Below are 19,085 nucleotides of genomic sequence, written 5' to 3'. Positions count from 1 at the left end.
TTAGGGACTTTTCCAATGAGTCAGCTGTTCACATCAGATGACCAAAATACTGGTCCCTACTGATAGAGGGTATGGTTATTCTCAGTTTTTGTTGCTTTAAATAATGAAGTAGTGAATATCCTTCTCTATATATTTTGGCAAACTTTTTAAGTATGCTTATAGTGAAATAGGGACTTGTCTAATCAAAGAGTATGTTGTATTTAATTTTGATAGATATTGCCAAATTCTTTTACCCATGAAGATTCTCATTTAGTAAGTCTTAGATGGGACCAAGCAATTTGTATGTTTAACAAGTTCCCTAGGTGGTTTTGATGCAGCCAGGTTTGGGAACTTGCAGTTCAGAAAGATGGCAAGATTCTCTACTGCTCAGGAGCATGGTACATGTCCTGTAGTAAAGGTCAGGCAGTTACGGCCATCTAGGGAGAAGTAAAAATCCTCTTCAGTGACTGAGCAGCAGGAGCCCAGGTCTGGAGCAGCAGTTGCTGGGGATGGCCCATCTTCCAGAGAAGCAGGTGTACTAAGACTTATCTGAACTATTTCATGTCTCTTTGACATGTCATGTAGGGAAAAAGAACATAAGAATTATAAGGACCTGAATTTGAAAATCTTCCACTTAATAACTGTATAATTTTGGGCAAATAAATGAATCTTTATTTATATAATGATAATCTCTTCCTTTCAGGTTTGTTGCAAAGGTGAAAGAGGGAGTGACCTAATGTTTATTGAATGCCTTTTGTCTTCTGCGAGTGACTTAACACCTCTCTCTCTGTTGTGGCAGTTCATCCTTTAATTGTGATTGGTGATTCACTAGGTGATCTCCCCGTGAGACTCACTGGGACCACATCTTGGGTTTTTGTATTCCCAGTTGCTAGCCCAAACTTGGGACATCATGTACGGTTTTGTTTCTGTAATGAGTGATGTGTGCTAAGCACTGTAAATAGATTTTCTACTTTAATTCTGTTATCCTATGAGGTAAGTACTGTTTCTTCCATTTTACCACAAGGAAAGGCTCAGAGAACTTTGGTAGCTTGCTTAAGGTCACGTAGTACTGCAGAACACACACTGGAAACCTTGCCTGTGGTGATTCCATCTCCGTCAAGTTTTGCTCTTACCATCAGTCTGCTTTGCTGAGGTAATGCTATAGAGCACTTTGGAAATTGTGAAATGTTTAAGGGTAATATTATTTTTGTTATTTTAATAATGGAAGTGTAAAGACTTTTCTGCTTGGACTATTACCAATCAGCTTAGCTTTCTCGAATGTATAGTGTAGCAAATCTGCCTTGTCTGGGAGAGTATAAGTAGTTATTTCCTCCTGTGAGTGATTTTTTTCCCCCCATATTTTCCTATGCTTAAAATTCTGTGTTTGTTTTTCCATTTGGGAAACTTTTTGGTACAAGTAAACACAGGAGTTGAACATAGTTTATAGTAGTTAGAGAAGGATTTTGGTACCATTGGAAGTTTTGGTAACAGGTAGAAATGTGTCTGTCTTTCTCTCTGCTCTTTACCTTCAGTTCCCTCTTTGATTAACAGCCGTGTGTGGACCTCACTGGCTTAGATGTTAACAGACGCCAGCCCTGGCTACTGGATATCTGTATTTTGCAGGATGTGACCATATTGCTTAAGGCTGTAGAAATAGTGGGGGGAAGAAAAAAAGCACTTCATAAACCTTATATTTATGGTGCTTTTTAATTTGAGAATTATCTTGTTAGGTGTTTTGAATATTTACTTGTAAGTTGAATTTGGAACAAAAAGAAAAATGTCCCCACCCTCTGCCCTTTGTGTCATCATAAAATTCACAAAGTTGCAAAACAGGAATAGCACACACCAAGAAGTGTGGCAATAGGAAGAAATATGTGGTTTTGCTCAGTATAGTTCTGTTGAACTAGGGAATTTTCCAGAAACTTTGTGTTTTGTTTTCCATAGCAAATATTTGTCACATTTTATATATTGGTTTGTTTTTTATTTTGTTTAAATATGTGTGTTGTATTGCCACTTTGAATTGGTTTCCTCCCCATCTGTGTGTCTCTCTGTGCCTCTCTTTATCTTTTGTGCTTGAGGGGAGTGGGCAGGCAGGCTTCATCATGGATTTATTTAGGCAGTTGAGTTTGGTTAGTGTTTGCCTGTCGTACATGTAATTCTGCCTCGGGGGTTCATGCCTATTTAACTAGCTCTTTAAGTCATGTGGAATTGTGTTGGAAAATGCATCTGATTTCTATCTTGATCTTCCTGAATCCTGGTTTGAAACTAGGAACACAATTGCAGCCTTCAATGCCTTATTACTCTCAGATGAAGGTTTTATTCTTTTGAAGGTTTTATTCTTTAGGGTCTCCTCTCATTTCTGAGATGAGCATCAGAGAGAAATTCCAAACAAAAGGATTAATGAGGTATGGAGGCTCTAATGTTTAAGACCTGGAAGAACCCTTTTTCCTGTTAGTAGCAATTATTGAATGATAATGTATGGTGTGTCATGCATTTGGTGTGACTTTTAATGTTCTGATTTGGAAATTGATGTTTTTAATATTACATTAACTATGTTTGTAAGATACGTCACAGTATCCTTTGCAATAGTAACAAAAACTAAGATAAACTAATAATTCCCAAGTTACATATGTTACATAATATGAAACTTTTCCTTTTAGGCGTATGGATCAGGCTGTGATATTGTTATTTTGGCAAGTGACTTTGAATGTGTGCAGATCATCCCTGGTGCTAAGCATGGAAACATCCAAGTCAGCTGTGTGGAGTGTTCTAACCAACATGGAAGAGTAAGGGATTTATTTACTTTATTAAATATCATCTTTTAATATATTTAACTATCTCAGAGAATATTCTTAGGCTTCTATACAAGGCTTGCCTACGATTTCTAATTATGTAGTACACCTTGCTTAGATGGCTATTAGTAGGAAAGGGTAATGATAGGTTGTATACAAATTATGAAGAACTGTTAAGCTGATAAGTTATAATTGTTCTGCCTGTATATAGTGTCTTAAAAGATCTGCAGGCTTCACATTCCTGTACCTATTGGTATTCTGCCAGTTGATAATTCTGGCAGCTATTACACCAGTAGGAGGAAAGTAAACTTTTCTCTTCTATACCTAGCATACCTTATCTCTCTCAGATTACAATAATGTCAGATTTTTATCAAGAAATGTAGCAAGTTGTTAACATCTAGTATAATATTTGTCATATAACTGATGCTTTGTAAAGTTTGTGTTAATGAAACTACTTGTTGTTTGAAGAATATTGAAGCTCATTCATTCAGATGTTGAACAGATAATTTATTTTAATATTATTCAAATTTCATCATATGTTGCTCTCCCCCTAAATTTCAAACATGATATACATCAAATTTTGATTATATGTAAAGTAAATATAGTGTTTTTGCTGTATATTCTAGCAGTTCTTTAAGGCCAGTGTTGTGTAGCAGAGTTAAATGTTTCTGAGAATATAAGAGTGATATTTTTCCTGTAATAGTTTTAGAGTTCTAGAATTTGTATTTACTGAGTAATAACAAATTTTATCAAGTAAATGTTTAATCAGAATATTTATGGTGCTACATAGTAATGCAAATTTATGCCAAATAATAAATTACAGTTATTATACCATTTCTACCCCTGCCCACCTGCTGGGTACCCACATTGTCCTACCTTCTTGTTTGTATCAAGCTTTAATATTTGTGTGAATAATATGACAATCCAGTAAAAAGAAAAAAAAACTGACATAGTATAAAACACTGAATTTCCTGGTGTTTTCTGATACTTGTTTCTTGCTTTTCTGATTTTTTCCCCCATTTGTTCTCCTTAAGTATTGTTTACTTTTTAGAAAACACTCAGTGTCAGATTTCTCTCATTAATTTTTCATTGCTTATCTCCCTGTGCCAAGTGTGGTAGCTTTAAACCTGCCTAGAGCTGTTATGATAGTTGTCAGAGATGTGTTTTAAAAAGTTATTTATGTGCTGGTGATAATAAGAATAAGCAGATTCTCTGGGAGCAAAGTTTTTTTGTTTTTTTTTTTTAATTTTTTAATATAGAAGACCTTGGTTTCCATAACCATGTTTTTACTTTTTCTAACCTGGTTGGAGGTAAAGAAGACCAAGTTGGGACATCCCTGATTCATTGTCTTTTATTGCCATCTTTTAAAATTTTCTTTATCCCCAGTCCTTGTGATGATTACTCTCAATTTATGACTTTGTATTAAGCCATGATAATCATTCATTCATTCATTCATTCATCCATCTACATGTTGAATGTGATCGTTCGTAACACTTTGACCTGAATGTTACCTTAGCCAGGCATTTTAAGTAGCTCTCCTCCTACCATTGTGGAGGGAAAGCTTTTTCTTGAAAAGAGTGTTAGATATTAAATAACAATTAAAATCACTTTTTTTTTTTTTTTTTTTTGCATCAGAGTGCCCTGAAATCAAGAGTGGATCTTTTTGGTTGACCTTAAAAACCAATACCTAATTTAGCTTTATAGGTTAACTCATAGACCCAGAGGTGTGAGAAGAGAGGGTTTTTGGTCTGTTCCCTGCAGTTGATTCTCTCTTGCCAACAGGAGGATAAACTGGGATCTGGCTTTCAAGGAGTTAACTAGAGAACAGGCACTGATAGCTCCTAGGGAAAGAGGAATTTGTGTGTCTTCTTCTTAGGTGTGTGACCTGGAACAAAGTCTTCTTGGCCCCCAGACCCTTGGCTTAAGTTCATTGGAGATGTCCACATCAGTTGCTTATCCTCTAGTTGCAGTGGATGTCTCTCTGGTTTCTGCCTAGTCCATTTTTTCTATTCCTTCTTCTCCGTGGTGTTCCCAACTGGTAATTTTTTTTGTTTGTTTGATGGTATAGTTCATGTCATTTATTTGATATATTTTTAATACCTGTTGCTCTTTGATGTCTTTTTCTACTTCTCATGGTTTTTATAATATTTTCACTGGACTATAAGGTTTCTGACAGATGTACCATTGAAATATATCTTTGTTAGTAACATTTATTTCTGTATTTAAAAATGAAATTTTTATAGGAAAAGATGATCTCTTTGAATAGGTCAGCCTTATATTTGATATGTGAAATAAAGCCTGCTGAATTTTTGAACAGAGAAGAGATTCTTAAGTCCAGGACTTTTCCAGTTATATTTATGGAAAAGAAAAAACCATGAATACTGTGTTTGGATTGCATGTAATCAGTTTACACATTATTGTAAAAAGGAAGTTATTTTTGTTTTCTTTTTTCCTTAAATATTAATGCTTTGTTTATTCTCTTTTAGATTGCAGCTTCATATGGTAATGCTGTTTGTATTTTTGAGCCCTTGGGCATAAATTCTCATAAGAGAAATTGTGTAAGTATTAAATGATAGTAGAAAAGTTTTATAATTGAGTTTGGAATCCAGTTGACATCATTAAAGAGCTCCTTAGGAGCAGGTGCTGAAGGTGGGCTGGAATATCAGTGTGAAATTAGTCTGGTGATTTATTGTAAGATCTTTTACATTCACTGGGAATATATCCCTAGGCCTTTTAGAAACTCAGGTTTCTAGAATATTCCTAATTGAGATTGCCTTGTTAATTGGGATCTACCCTAGTTGAACTCTTATTTATTATTTCTTATCTAGATAGCTAGACTAGTCTCTGTCTAATATCTATACCCCTTGCCTCTTCTCTTAGCAGAGTAGATCTTGACACTTTTCTGCTAAAAACTCTTTTATGGCTTCATATTTCTCACATTGAAAGCCAAAAATTCTTAGAATGGACCACAGTCCTTCTTCCTCCACCCCTTGTCTTGCCCCCTCATTGGTACCCATTTATTACCTCTCAGAGCTCATCTCCTATTTTTGTCCTCTCTGGTCACTCCAGCCATAGTGGCATTTTCAGTGTTCTTTGGATAGTTGCCCTCCCATCTTAGGGCCTTTACATTGGTTGTTCTTTTGTCTGGAATGTCCTTCTTTCTCTAGATAGCTTCAGGGCCAGCTCTTACAGACCCTTTAAGTTTTTGTTCAGTAGTACCATTTCAGTGGGATGTGCCTTGACTGTCCTTTTAAGAATTGCCACTTGCTTCTCCCACCTTCATTCTAACCTGCCTGTCCTTCTATTTTTAACCTATTTCCCATAGCACTTAACCTTGTTTATTTAGATTACCATTTAGTAAGTAATGTAAGCTCCATGTAAGCTCCATGAGGGTAGGGAGCTTTGTTTCTTTTGCTCACTGATGCCTCTCAAATACTTAGAACAGTATCTGGAACATTACTTCTACTCTCTGGGTACTGAATTACATTTTATGTTATTTAATACTCAGAAAATCCAATATGGGTAGAATGCTTTAAAAAATTTAAAATTACTATATGCATTGGGACTTCACCATCTGAGACATATTTTCAACTGCCAGTGTGAAATCTGAGTGCCAAGATGTCACTTCTTGACATATTTACCAGTAATTAAAAAATATTATATTATTAAATGCAATAAATGAGTGGTTTTGATATTTTTCATTAAATGTATGTATGTGAATATTACATTTCTTTTCAGAAGTACAAATTATATCAGTCTTTTCACTCTAATAGTGTTATGAAATACATATCAAAGTTTTGAGTACTTAAGAGTCATCTGGAGTACATATTTTAAAATTCAGATTAAGTGAATAAATGATACAAATGAACTTACTTACAAAACAGAAAGAGACTCAAACTTCAAAAACAAACTTATGGTTACCACAGAGAAAAGATAGGGGGAAAGTATAAATTAAGAGTTTAAGATGAACATATATACACTAATCTATATAAGATAGATGATCAACAAGGACCTACTGTGTAGCATAGGGAGCTCTACTCAATATTCTGTGATAACCTATATGGAAAGGGATCTGAAAAAAATACATGTATATGTGTAACTGATTCACTTTGCTGTACGCCTGAAATTAACACATTGTGGTAAATAACTATACTCCAATATAAAATAGAAATTAAAAAAGAAAAAAATTCAGATTCCAGATTGCACTTCCAAAATTTTTGCTTTGTAATTGGTCCACAGGTTACACTCTGAGAAAATATTAAAGGAAAGAATACTAGGGATAGCTCCAGTTTTAGGAATGATTTAATTATTATTTTAAAATAGATCTGTTGAGTAGTATTTAAAATACTCTTGTGACTTGTTGGGTTAGTAGAGATAGGGTTTAAAAAATAACCTTTCCCCTAATTAAAAAATATAAAATTATTTTTATATACTGAAATTCATGTTTTGTAGTTGTATTTTAAAATTCCACTTCTAGAGAGTCATGAAATCTTGAATAAAGAATTTAATTGCTAAAAATATTTTTAAGGTATTATAAGTAGAGAGAATATTATCATTTATGAAATTATTACTTGCCAAGCAATTAATATATAACTTGCCTAATAAAAAGCCTTGACATGGCTTTATGTTGCATCATACTTTCACAAAAGTACATTTTAGTTTGTCTACTGCAAAGAAATAGCTAAACTTTTTTTTACTATATTTCATGTGAAAGGCCTTTGGCTTTTAAATTTTAAATCTTCTTTCTATAGTTTAGAATGAAAACAGTAAGAAAATATAGGATGCAGATTACTCAAATATAATATATGTCAGCTTTGTGGGTTTTATGTATTACATAGTTTAAATTTGTTGACTTTTTGGAAGGTTGAAAGAAAAAGTGAAAGTCGCTTAGTCATTTCTGACTCTTTGCGACCCCATGGACTGTACATGGAATTCTCCAGGCCAGAATACTGAAATGGGTAGCCTTTTCCTTCTCCAAGGGATCTTCCCAACCCAGGGATCGAACCCAAGTCTCGCACATTGCAGCTGGATTCTTTACCAACTGAGCTATCAGGGTAGATCTAGTTTTATTTTAGACTTTGATGCCAGAAGATTATGTTAATTTGTACTTCATTCTAATGTGCATTTGTTTTGTTTTTACAAATGTTTATTGAGCATCTGTGTACTAGTCATTACCACACTCAGTACACAAAGCTCATTATGGCATAATTCCTGCCCTTGAAGAGTTACAGTGTAATAGGAGAGTCAGACATATAAACAGATAATTCAGCCTGATCAGTGTTATCATGGTGCGTGTGTGCAAAATCACTTCCATTATGTATGACTCTTTGCTACCCCCTGGACTGTAGCCCGCCAGGCCCCTCTGTCCATGGGATTCTCCAGTCATGAATTCTGGAGTGGGTTGTTACAGTGGTATAATGCACGTAAAAACTGCTCTGAGTGCTGCCAGAATGTCAGAAGAGGCTTCACTGGAGAGGTAATGGTTTAGCTAGATATCGATGTAACTGTAGGAGTGTACAGGTAGAGAAGAAAGGATACCCTAGGAATAAGAATGTGTTTATAGACAAGGAAGGAAGCCTGGGAGACATGCTTTGACTGGGCGTGGCAAACAGCTTGATATGGTAGAATAGTAAGTGGAACCACTGTAAATGATTTTTAAAATAGTATTTTGAAAATAATTAGTGAAATATTTATATCTTTGTTTCAGATCATAAAGTCTTAAGTTGAAGAAAATGATAATATGGTAGTGTTTGTGGATATTATTTTGAAAACATTATCTTTTTCTTTTTTTTCTTTATATATTTCAGCAACTCAAGTGTCAGTGGCTTAAAACTGGGCAGTTTTTTTTGAGTTCCGTGACATACAATTTAGCATGGGACCCTCAAGGTATTTAGCAATTATCTTTAGAAATTATGGAAAGTTAATAATTTGTTTTAAGTGTATGATTACAATGTGATATAGCCTCCCACAATAAGAAAATGATCAGTAGTATTCTTTTTTTTTGCTACTGAATGAGTGTACTTTTTTCTTTTTCAGATACACTGCTTTGTATAGTGCTTAATTTACTATTAGTTCTGTGCTTCCCCCCCCACTTTTGAATGTTTTATTCCAAGAAACAATGATGATTTGTTTCATTAGTTAATGTGCTGCACTTTACTCTTACTGTATTTATTAAGAAATAAAATCAGGAATAAAACAAGATTAAAAAAACCTATCTCATTTTGTTGTTTGTATTTCAAGAAATTATTGTCTTTAATATTGAAAGGTTAGAAACTTCTAATAATAATGGTTATTGTCCCTTTTTACTTTCACAGTTAATGAAGGTAATTTTAATAGTCTATGTAGAAAAACAAATTTTGTTAATCTTTAGTTATGTCTTACAGTCAGAGAATATCCTGTGTTGTATATATCAGAGTTTTTTTGGGTTTGTTTTGCTATTCTACTTTGCTGTGTTTTTTTTTTTTTTTTTTTTTTTTTGTAGGTTTTACCTGATAGACAATGTCTCTAGGCTTTGTGGTGGTGGTGGTTCTTCTTAGATTTCTCTCAAGTTTTCTTACCTAGTGGATTCATGCAACTTTTTAAGTGGATATACTCTACAAGTGTTTTTCATAGACAGTTTTGCTTATTTTTCACAGAACAGTTTATAGACTGAAGTAGACGCCCTCATGTGCCTATATTTCTCCAGATAATCCTTGCTTATTACAGAACATTCTTTAATTTTCAGATAACAGATTGTTGACAGCAACTGATTCTCTTCAGTTGTGGGCTCCTCCACGAGATGACATTCTGGAAGAGGAGGAAGAAATCAATGATAAAATTCTTCCTGTTTTAAATGATTGGAAGTGCATCTGGCAGTGCAAGTTAGTGTCTAACTCTGTTGTTCATTAATTTAAAAACTGCTTCCTATACAAAGTTCCCTTTCATAATGATCTTGGAAGCCTAGCAAATAGACTTTTTCTAACCAAAACCCATTATAACATCATCCTCTAATCTGTGCTACAATAGATTGTTAAAAAAAAAGATGAAAATATTTTCATAGTTAATAACCTCAGGACTTGGGTTGAGAAGGTTGACACAAAGGAATTATTCATTAACGCATAAACTATAGATGGGATAGGCAGAGGGAAGATGTGGTGAAAGGATGGCTGTACCATTGACAACAAAGATGATATGAAGGGATCCAGCTAGCCAGGGAAGGTGATGAGCTCAGTTTTTAAAATGTTGCATTAAGATGTTGGTGGAACATGTAGGTTGTGATATCATTTAAGCATGTTAATTGCATTCTTTGGATCCCTGAAGTGAACCTTGGGTTAATTTTAATGAGGTAATTTGTATTTTTAGGGAAGTGAAACATTTAGACTTATTTTTAGAGAGGTGAAAACACTCTTGATGATGTTATGAAAAATCTTATTTTGACCATTTATATATATATATATATATATAAAAGGTGTTCTAGATTTTAAAAATGCTAACTGTTTAACTTTGTCTTTTTAGAACCTCAGTATCTGTACATTTGATGGAGTGGTCCCCTGATGGTGAATACTTTGCTACTGCTGGAAAGGTAAACGACCAAGCAATAAATAAACAGGAAAAAACAAAAGAGTTAGAAATATTCCTCACTCATTCTCATTTTCAGATTTTTTATCTGTAAAGTTGGAAGGATCCTACATTACAAAGCTGGCCTGAGGAATAGGTGATAGCTTTGTAAAAAATCTGGTATGTCTGCCATAGGCAGTTGGCATTTGGGAAATAGTGGCTATAATTTTTATTCTTATTTGACCATTGCAAAAATTTACGGTTTTAAAAAATAATTTTTATGTTTAAAAAATAGCATATATGTATAATTTAAAAAGTAAAACAATACTAGATTTGCAATGAAAAGATGCACTCCCTTCTTCCCACTCTTAATTCCTGTGTCCTAGAGGCAGTGATTTGTAAAATTGCATATTTAAATACTTCTTTCTATATTCTTAAGTAACTTGCTTATGCTCCCATTGTTTATTTTATTTTTTTCTTTTTGGTTTTATGTATCATCTCTGGCCTCACTACTATGGAGGCTGAGACTAGTTCTCTAGCTGATGTCCCCAGTGCCATCTCCTCTTAACCACACTAATGTGTATTCACTTCCCTTCCTCCTATCTTTCTGCTCTAAGTGTCTCATAATATTTGGGGAACCCAGTGTTTATTATTCACATTATTAAGAGTATGTAAAAGATTCTTCATGGAATAATTACTTTGTTGTTAATAATTATTATGTTTTACTGTTTGTTTAGTTTTCTGTATACCTAATTCATCCCTCACACCTCTGATGTCCTTTGAATTTCCTCTCAGTATCATTCCCAGTAGAAGGTATCCTGGAAATGTGTATTTTCTTTGTTCTGGCTTAGTTGCTCAGTCTGACTTAGTTGCTCTTGGAGTCTTATATAGAGCTCTCAGTTCAGGATTTTCTTTTACCAACCTCAGGGGATTCTCTGCCCATCTCCTTTGTTAAATTCTCTGTTTCTTAGCATCATTTATCTTCTTTCCTTGTTTTGATGGAGATAGCCTCTAGTAGGTTCCTGAGAAAAGATGAATGGGAAAAAAACACATTAGAGGCCTCTCAAGTCTGAGCAATTCTATCTTTGCTGTTATGCTTTATTCGATTGGGCATAGAATTTGGTGGGAACTGATTTTCCTTGAGAATTTTAAATGTCATGGTTCTGTTGCCTTCCAGCTTCCAGTGTTGCTATTTGAGAGGTACAGTGCCATTAAGACCCTGCTCTCCCAGCTCCATCCAGCTTGTAGAGGTTTTAAGAATCTTCCCCTTATCCTGGTGTTCTGAAATGTCAAGATGTGGTGGAGTGGGTCAGTCAGCTATAAATATTTACATATAAATACATATACATAAGGGATAAAGAATAAAGACTCTTTTTGTGTAGGTAATTTGATGTACCCATTCAGTCTGAAAGCTCATGTTGTTCAGTTCAGGGAATTGCTTTATATTATTCCTTTTGTGTTATCTCCTTCCTTTCATGTTCTGTTTTCTCTCATTCTGAATCTCCCCTTATTCAGATGTGGATCCTTCTATATTGATCCTCTAATTTTCTGTGGGCCCCCCATTGTTTTTTTGTTTGTTTAAATTCCGGGTTTTTTTTTTTTCAGCTTTAATTTTGATATAATTTTTTGCTACTGTCACATTTTTTTATTTTTAAGAGTTTTTTTCCCCTAATTCTATGAATGCTCCTTTAAAGTTATGTAGTATTTCATAAGTATAAAATGATAATTAAACATATGCAATGTATTTAATTGTATTCAGTTGTGTATGGAATTAAAATTTCCATATTACACTTCACAAGGCAAGGGTAGGTTTTCCAACAACATCAGAATTCACCCAAGGCTCTTAGAGTTCATCTTTAGTTGTAGAACACTCAGCTGTTTTGTGGTTGAATAATTATTTGGCACAGAGGTAATTAGTTGCTCAATAGTTGATGACATTATAGACAGGAAGACTGCATAACATAGGCAGAAAGACTGCAGTTGTGTGCGGTTTAACAGTAAACCAATAAATAACTATTTCAAAGAATATTTGGAGGTATTTGCATGAGGTATTATGTGAGCTGTCATGTAATAGTAACACATCAGTGATTTCTTTTAGACACAGAGTCACAAGTACTGTTGATATAATTTTGGTACATTGTTCATATTCATAACTGAAATTTAGCATTTCCTTCAGTTCGCAGTTATGAAAATAGAGAAGTAATTATTTTCCCTGACTCAAGTTTCTGGCAACTCTGGATCTTGGTTTTCTTGGTTTCTCAAGAAGCAGACTCCCAGACAAGGATTCCAGTTCACGTCGTTAATGTGGGCGGTGCTTACAAAGAAATGTACTGGATTTGAGGCAGGGAAGTAAAGGTGCTTTAAAAAGACTGTATTTACAGGTGATTAACAGGCTTAAATCTCTGGGTAACTCTGGGAGCCAGCACTCCTTGCAACATTATGTTCCTCACACTTAGTCTTTACATACATCGCACATACATACATTAGATAAGGGCTAAGGAGGGCAGAATATTGGTTCTCAGCTTTTATAAACAATTTCTGAAAAACTCAGGCAAAGTTATGTAGATACTGTCAACTGGAAATGGCTCACTGAAGTGCTAAGGCATGAGAGGATACAGTTGATGTATCAAAAATATTTTTTGTATCTTGAATTCTCTCTGCAGGTGCCTTGGGTTAGAAGACCTCAGAACCTCTGGTCTAAACCCTGGACATTTTATTTATTTATTTTTAATTGAAGGATAATTGCTTTACAGTATTGTGTTTGTTTCTGCCAAACATCAACATGAATCAGCCATAGGTATACATATGTCTTCTCCCTTTTGAACCTCCCTCCCACTTCTCTCCTCATTCCACCTCATTAGGTTGTTACAGAGCCCTGGTTTGAGTTCCTTGAGTCATAAAGCAAATTCGCATTGGCTATCTATTTTAAATATGGTAATGTTAAGTTTCTATGTTACTGTCCCCATACATCCCACCCTTTCCGCCCCCCAACCCCTGCACTGAGTCCATAAGTCTGTTCTCTGTGTCTGTCTCCATTGCTGCCCTGCAAATAGTTTCATCAGTACCATCTTTCTAGATTTCACATATATGCATTAGTATACAATATTTGTTTTTCTCTTTCTGAGTTACTTCACTCTATGTAATAGGTTCTAGGTTCATCCATCTCATTAAAACTGACTCAAATGCATTTCTTTTTACATCAGAGTAATATCCATTGTATATATGTACTATAGCTTCTTTATCCTTTCATCTGTTGATGGACATCTAGGTTGCTTCCATGTCCTAGCTGTTGTAAATAGTGCTACAGTGAACATTGGGGTACATGTGTCTTTTTGAATTTTGGTTTGCTCAGGGTATATGCCTAGTACTGGGATTACTGGGTCATGTGGTGGTTTTATTCCTAGTTTTTTAAGGAATCTGCGTACTGTGTTCCATAGTGGCTGTATCAATATACATTCCCACCAACAGTGCAAGTGCAAGACGACCAGTCGTATCTGACTCTTTGCAACCCCATGAACTGTAGCCTGGCAGGCTCCTCTGTTCATGAATTCTCTAGGCAAGAATACTAGAGTGGATAGCCGTTCCCTTCTCCAGAGGATCTTTACAACCCAGGGATTGAACCCAGGTCTCCTGCATTGCAGGAGGATTCTTTACCATCTGAGCTACCAGGGAAGCCTGAAAGTACTGGAGTGGGTAGCCTATCCCTTCTCCATATCTTCCCCACCCAGGGATCAAACCTGGGTCTCCTGCATTGGAGGCGGATTCTTTACCAGCTGAGCTACCAGAGAAGCCCAACAGTGCAAGAGTGTTCCCTTTTCTCCACATCCTCTATAGCATTTATTGTTTGTAAACTTTTTGATGATGGCCATTCTGACTGGTGTGAGGTGATATCTCATGGTAGTTTTGATTTGCATTTCTTTAATAATGAGCGATGTTGAGCATCTTTTCATGTGTTTTTTAGCCATCTGTATATCTTCTTTGGAGAAATGTCTGTTTAGGTCTTTTGCTCACTTTTGGATTGGGTTCTTTGCTTTTCTGGTGTTGACTTATGTGAGCTGCTTGTATATTTTGGAAATTAATCCTTTGTCAGTTGTTTCATTTGCTTTTATTTTCTCCCATTCTGAGGGTTGTCTCTTCATCTTGTTTATAGTTTTCTTTGCTGTGCAAAAGCTTTTAAGTTTAATTAGTTCCCATTTGTTTATTCTTGTTTTTACTTTCATTACAGTAGGAGGTGGATCCTAGAGGATCTTGCTTTGATCTATGTCATAGAGTGTTTGGCCTATGTTTTTTTCTTAAAGTTTTATAGTTTATGGTGTTACATTTAGGTCTTTAATCTATTTTGAACTTATCTTTGTGTATGGTGTTAGGAAGTGTTCTGATTTCATTCTTTTACATGTAACTATCTAGTTTTCCCAGCACCACTTATTGAAGAGGCTATCTTTGCCCCATTGTATATTATTACATCTTTGTCAAAAATAAGGTACCCATAGGTGTGTGGGTTTATTTCTGGGATTTCTATCTTGTTTCATTGGTCTACATTCCTTTTTTTGTTCCAATACCATAATGTCTTGATGACTGTAGCTTTGTGTTACAGTCTGAAGTCAGGAAGGTTGATTCCTCCAGTTCCATTCTTCTCAAGATTGCTTTGGCTCTTCAGGGTCTTTTGTGTTTCCATAAGAATTGTGAGGGGAGGAGCTAAGATGGCAGAGGAATAGGACGGGGAGACCACTTTATCCCCTACAAATTCATCAAAAGAACATTTGAATGCTGAGCAAACTTCACAAAACAACTTCTGACTGCTAGCAGAAGACATCAGGTGCCCAGAAAAGCAGCCCATCGTCTTCAAAAGGAGGTAGGACAAAATTTAAAAGATAAAAAGAGAGACAAAAGAGGTAGGGATGGAGACCTGTCCAGGGAAGGGAGTCCTAATAGAGGAAGTTTCCAAACACCAGGAAACCCTCTCACTGGCGGGTCTGGGGGAAGTTTTTGAATCTCAGAGGGCAACCTAACTGGGAGGAAAAATAAATAAAACCCACAGATAACATGCCTAAAAGCAGCTCCCAGCAGAAAAGTACCCCAGACGCCCGCATCCGCCACCAGCAAGTGGGGGTGGAACGGAGAGGAGCCGGCGGCATTGCTTAGGGTAAGGACCGCCCGAATGCCCTGAGGGCAATCCGAGGGAGCTACCGTGAGATAGCAACTTAAACTGTGGGATAGCAAGAGAGAGAGAGAAAAGTAACCTGCCCGGAACACACTGCGGGCCCCTTCGCAGAACAAAAAGAAAGACTGAGCAATTCCAGAGAAGAGCTAGCCGGCTGCGGACTGGCCCATCCCCCCACTGGAGGCAGGAGACGGGGGGAGGGGAAAGGGGCAAACTCGGGCCCAGAGATGGCACCCCTACCAAACTGCAAACATAAGAATTGTGAAATTTTTGCTTCTAGTTCTGTGAAAAATTTTGTTGGTTATTTGATAGGGATTGCATTGAATCTGTCGGTTGCATTTGGTAGTGTAATCATTTTTACAATATTGATTCTTTAAATCTAGGTACATGGAATATCTCTCCACCTTTTTATGTTGTCTTTGATTTCTTTCATCAGTGTCTTAAATATTTTTCTGTATACAGCTCTTTTGTCTCCTTAGCTAGATTTATTCTTAGATATTTTATTCTTTTTGTTGCATTGGTGAATGGGATTGATTCCTTAATTTCTTTGATTTTTTTCATGGTTATTGTATAGGAATGCAAGTGATTTCCGTGTACTGATTTTGCTTTGCTAAATTCACTGATTAGCGCTAGTAATTTTCTGATAGTATCTTTAGGGTTTTCTATGTACAGTATCATGTTGTCTGCAAAGAGGGAGAGTTTTACTTCTTTTCCAATCTGAATTCCTTTTCTTTCTTTTTCTTCTCTGATTACCATAGCTAGGACTTCCAAAACTATGTTGAATATTAGTGGTTAGAGTGGGCACTTTGTCTTGTTCCTGATCTTAGAGGGAATGCTTTCAGTTTTTCACCATTTACAATAATGTTTGCTGTTGGTTTATCATTTATGGCCGTTACTGTGTTGAGGAGAATTCCTTCTATGCCCATTTTTTGAAAAGTTGTGTGTTTTTTTTTTTAATCAAAAAAGCCTTGGCATTTTGTCAAAGGCTTTTTCTGCATCTATTGAGATTATCATATGGTTTTTATCTTTCAGTTTTTTAGTGTGGTGTATCACATTGATAAAATCTGGATATTTTATTTTTAGTCATCCACATTTAAATCTAAAATCCATGTACAAAAATTCTATGGTTTGAGGAAGAGGTCAGGTTTCACTTTTTCCATATGGATATCCAGTTGTGCAGCTAAATTAATTGAAAAGCCTCTGTGTTGCCAACTTTGTCAAAAGCAAATATCCAAACTAGTGTGGCTCTGTTTCTGAATTCTTTTCTCTGGTCCATTGGTCTTTCCTTGTAGCAATGCCACCTTCATTTCTATAGCTTTTAAATTGTCTTGATGTGTGGTAGAACATATTTTCACATCTTGTTTTTCTTCTTCAAGATTATCCTATCTACTTTTGGCCCTTTATATTTCCATATAAATTTTAGAATGAGTATGAAATTTTATAAAACCAACAGAAAACCTCTTGTGACTTTGATTGATATTTCATTGATTCTGTAGATCAGTTTTGGGAAAATTGACGTCTTTACAGTTGAGCCTTCTCATCTATGAACATGACATAGTCTTTCATTTAGATCTTTTTACTTTTCTCAGTAATGTTTTATAATTTTTTGCAGCAGTCCTAAATATCTTTTGTTGGATTCATTCCTAGGTATTTGATATTTTTGATGTTGTAAATGATATCATTTTATAATTGTATATAGAAATGAAATTGAAATTAATTTTTGGTTTTATATCTAGCAGTCTTAATAAACTCAATACTAACAAGTCCTCTGTAGATCTTTCTGTATTTTCTGTGTGCATAATTCTATTATTTGTGAATAATGACAGTTTTATTTCATCTTTCCTAACTCTTAAGTGTTTTAATGTCTTTTCCTTTTTTTACTCTAGTATCTAGAACCTCTAGTATAGTGTTGAGGAAAGGTCTGAGATTGGTTATCTTTTCCTTGTTCCCAATATCAAAGGGACACCTTTCACAGGGTCACAATTACATATGATATTTACCATAGGTGCTTACTATACTCTTTTTTAGATAAAAGAAGTTTCCTTCTTATTTGTAGATTGCTAGAATTTTTAAAATAGCAAATGTTGAATTTTAGCAAATACTTTTTCTGGATCTAATGATATTGTCATTATTTTCTTATTTTCTTCATTAGTGAGATGAAATTTTTTGGACTTATTTATATAAATCTTGTGCTTTTGAAATAATCTCAACTTGATTGTAATGTGTTGTCCTTGATGGATTTGCTTTGCTAATGTTTTATTTAGGATTTAGTAGAGCTCTCTGTTAGAGTGAGACTTGGTAAATATTTTTTCCTTTTTTGTACAGGCATACCTGTTTTTACTGTGCTTTGCTTTATTGGGCTTTGCAGTTAATGTGTTTTTTAGCACTTTGAAGGTTTGTGTCAACCCTGTGTTGTCAGATGATGGTTAGCGTTTTTTTAGCAATAAAATATTTTAAAATTAAGCTATGTACATTTTAAAAGATGTAATGCCATTGCACACTGAATAAGCTACTTTATAGTGCAAATGGAACTTCTGTGTGCACTGGGAAACCAAAAAATTTGTGTGGACTCCCTTTATTGTGATAGTATTTGCATTATTGTGGTGGTCTGGAACTAAATCTGCAATATCTCTCAGATGGCCTGTAATGATTTTGATTTCAGTGTCATGCTGGCCTCATAAAATGAATTGGATATATATTTTTAAAATATAGTCTATAGAATGGGTTTCTACAAGGTTAGTGTTTTACTCTTAAATTTGCTGGTGAAGCCATCTGGACCCGGAATTTCCTTTGTGGGATTCAATTTTTTAAATAGTTATAGGTCTTTTCAGATTTTATATTTCTTTTTTATGTCAGTTTTAGTAAATTAGATTTATATAGAATTTTCCAGTTTTAACTAAATTTTCAGATTTATTGGTCTAAAATTGTGCAAAACATCTTAATATCTGTAATATATATGTGATGATTTTTTTCATCTTACTAAGAATTTATCAATTTTATAAATCTTTTCAAAGAACTGACTTTTGGTTTTGTAGGCTTACACATTGTATGTCTGTTTACTCTTTTATTAATTTGTTTGGTTCTGTTTTTTCCTCAAACTTTTTTAGATGGATGTTCAGCATTTTTTGTTTCTTCACTTTTTTCAGCATTTGTTGTTTTTAATGTGTACATTTAACACTATAGATGTCCCTTTAAGCTTAGCTTTATCCCATAAGGTTTTTTATTCCATAATTTTTGACATGTATTATTTTCATTATTATTCTAAATACAGATTTTTCTATGTGTGATTAATTTTCATTGTGATTCATTTTTTGATTTGTGGGTTGTCCAGAGTATGGATTAGAGCCTGGTTCAATTATGTTGGGTGGTGGTGGGTGGTGTAGAAGTGTTTTCTTGGTGGTGACAACTTTTATTTTGCGTTACTAAGTAAACTTATAACTAATTGGTTGTTAAAGTAATATCTAGTGATAGTGTTACAATAGCGACTACTAGTAGTTGACAGTTATGAACCAGAAATTGTACCTTCAAAAGCTGTGGAGCAAGTGTTTTACAGAAGGGGAAACTGCAGTTTCACAACTTGCCTGAGAATACAAAGGAACTCAGAAGGTAGAGCTGGG

At 34.8% G+C, this 19,085-nt stretch overlaps 1 protein-coding gene across 1 annotated transcript in view; it reads left to right on the top strand.

Annotated features, from left to right (window-relative positions):
• Positions 1–19,085, top strand: part of DMXL2 (Dmx like 2) — a 172,530-nt gene that overhangs the window by 28,236 nt on the left and 125,209 nt on the right. The window contains exons 2-6 of the mRNA XM_061157154.1: positions 2,640–2,765; positions 5,258–5,329; positions 8,579–8,657; positions 9,496–9,631; positions 10,266–10,332. Coding sequence (XP_061013137.1) covers positions 2,640–2,765; positions 5,258–5,329; positions 8,579–8,657; positions 9,496–9,631; positions 10,266–10,332 — 480 coding nt within the window. The remainder of the gene's footprint in view (positions 1–2,639; positions 2,766–5,257; positions 5,330–8,578; positions 8,658–9,495; positions 9,632–10,265; positions 10,333–19,085) is intronic.

This window comes from Dama dama, chromosome 12 (genome assembly GCF_033118175.1).
Source record: "Dama dama isolate Ldn47 chromosome 12, ASM3311817v1, whole genome shotgun sequence".
In the NCBI taxonomy this organism is placed as follows: Eukaryota; Metazoa; Chordata; class Mammalia; order Artiodactyla; family Cervidae; genus Dama; species Dama dama.
Note: the sequence above shows the minus strand (reverse complement) of the source record. Positions and strands in the feature narration are given on the sequence as shown.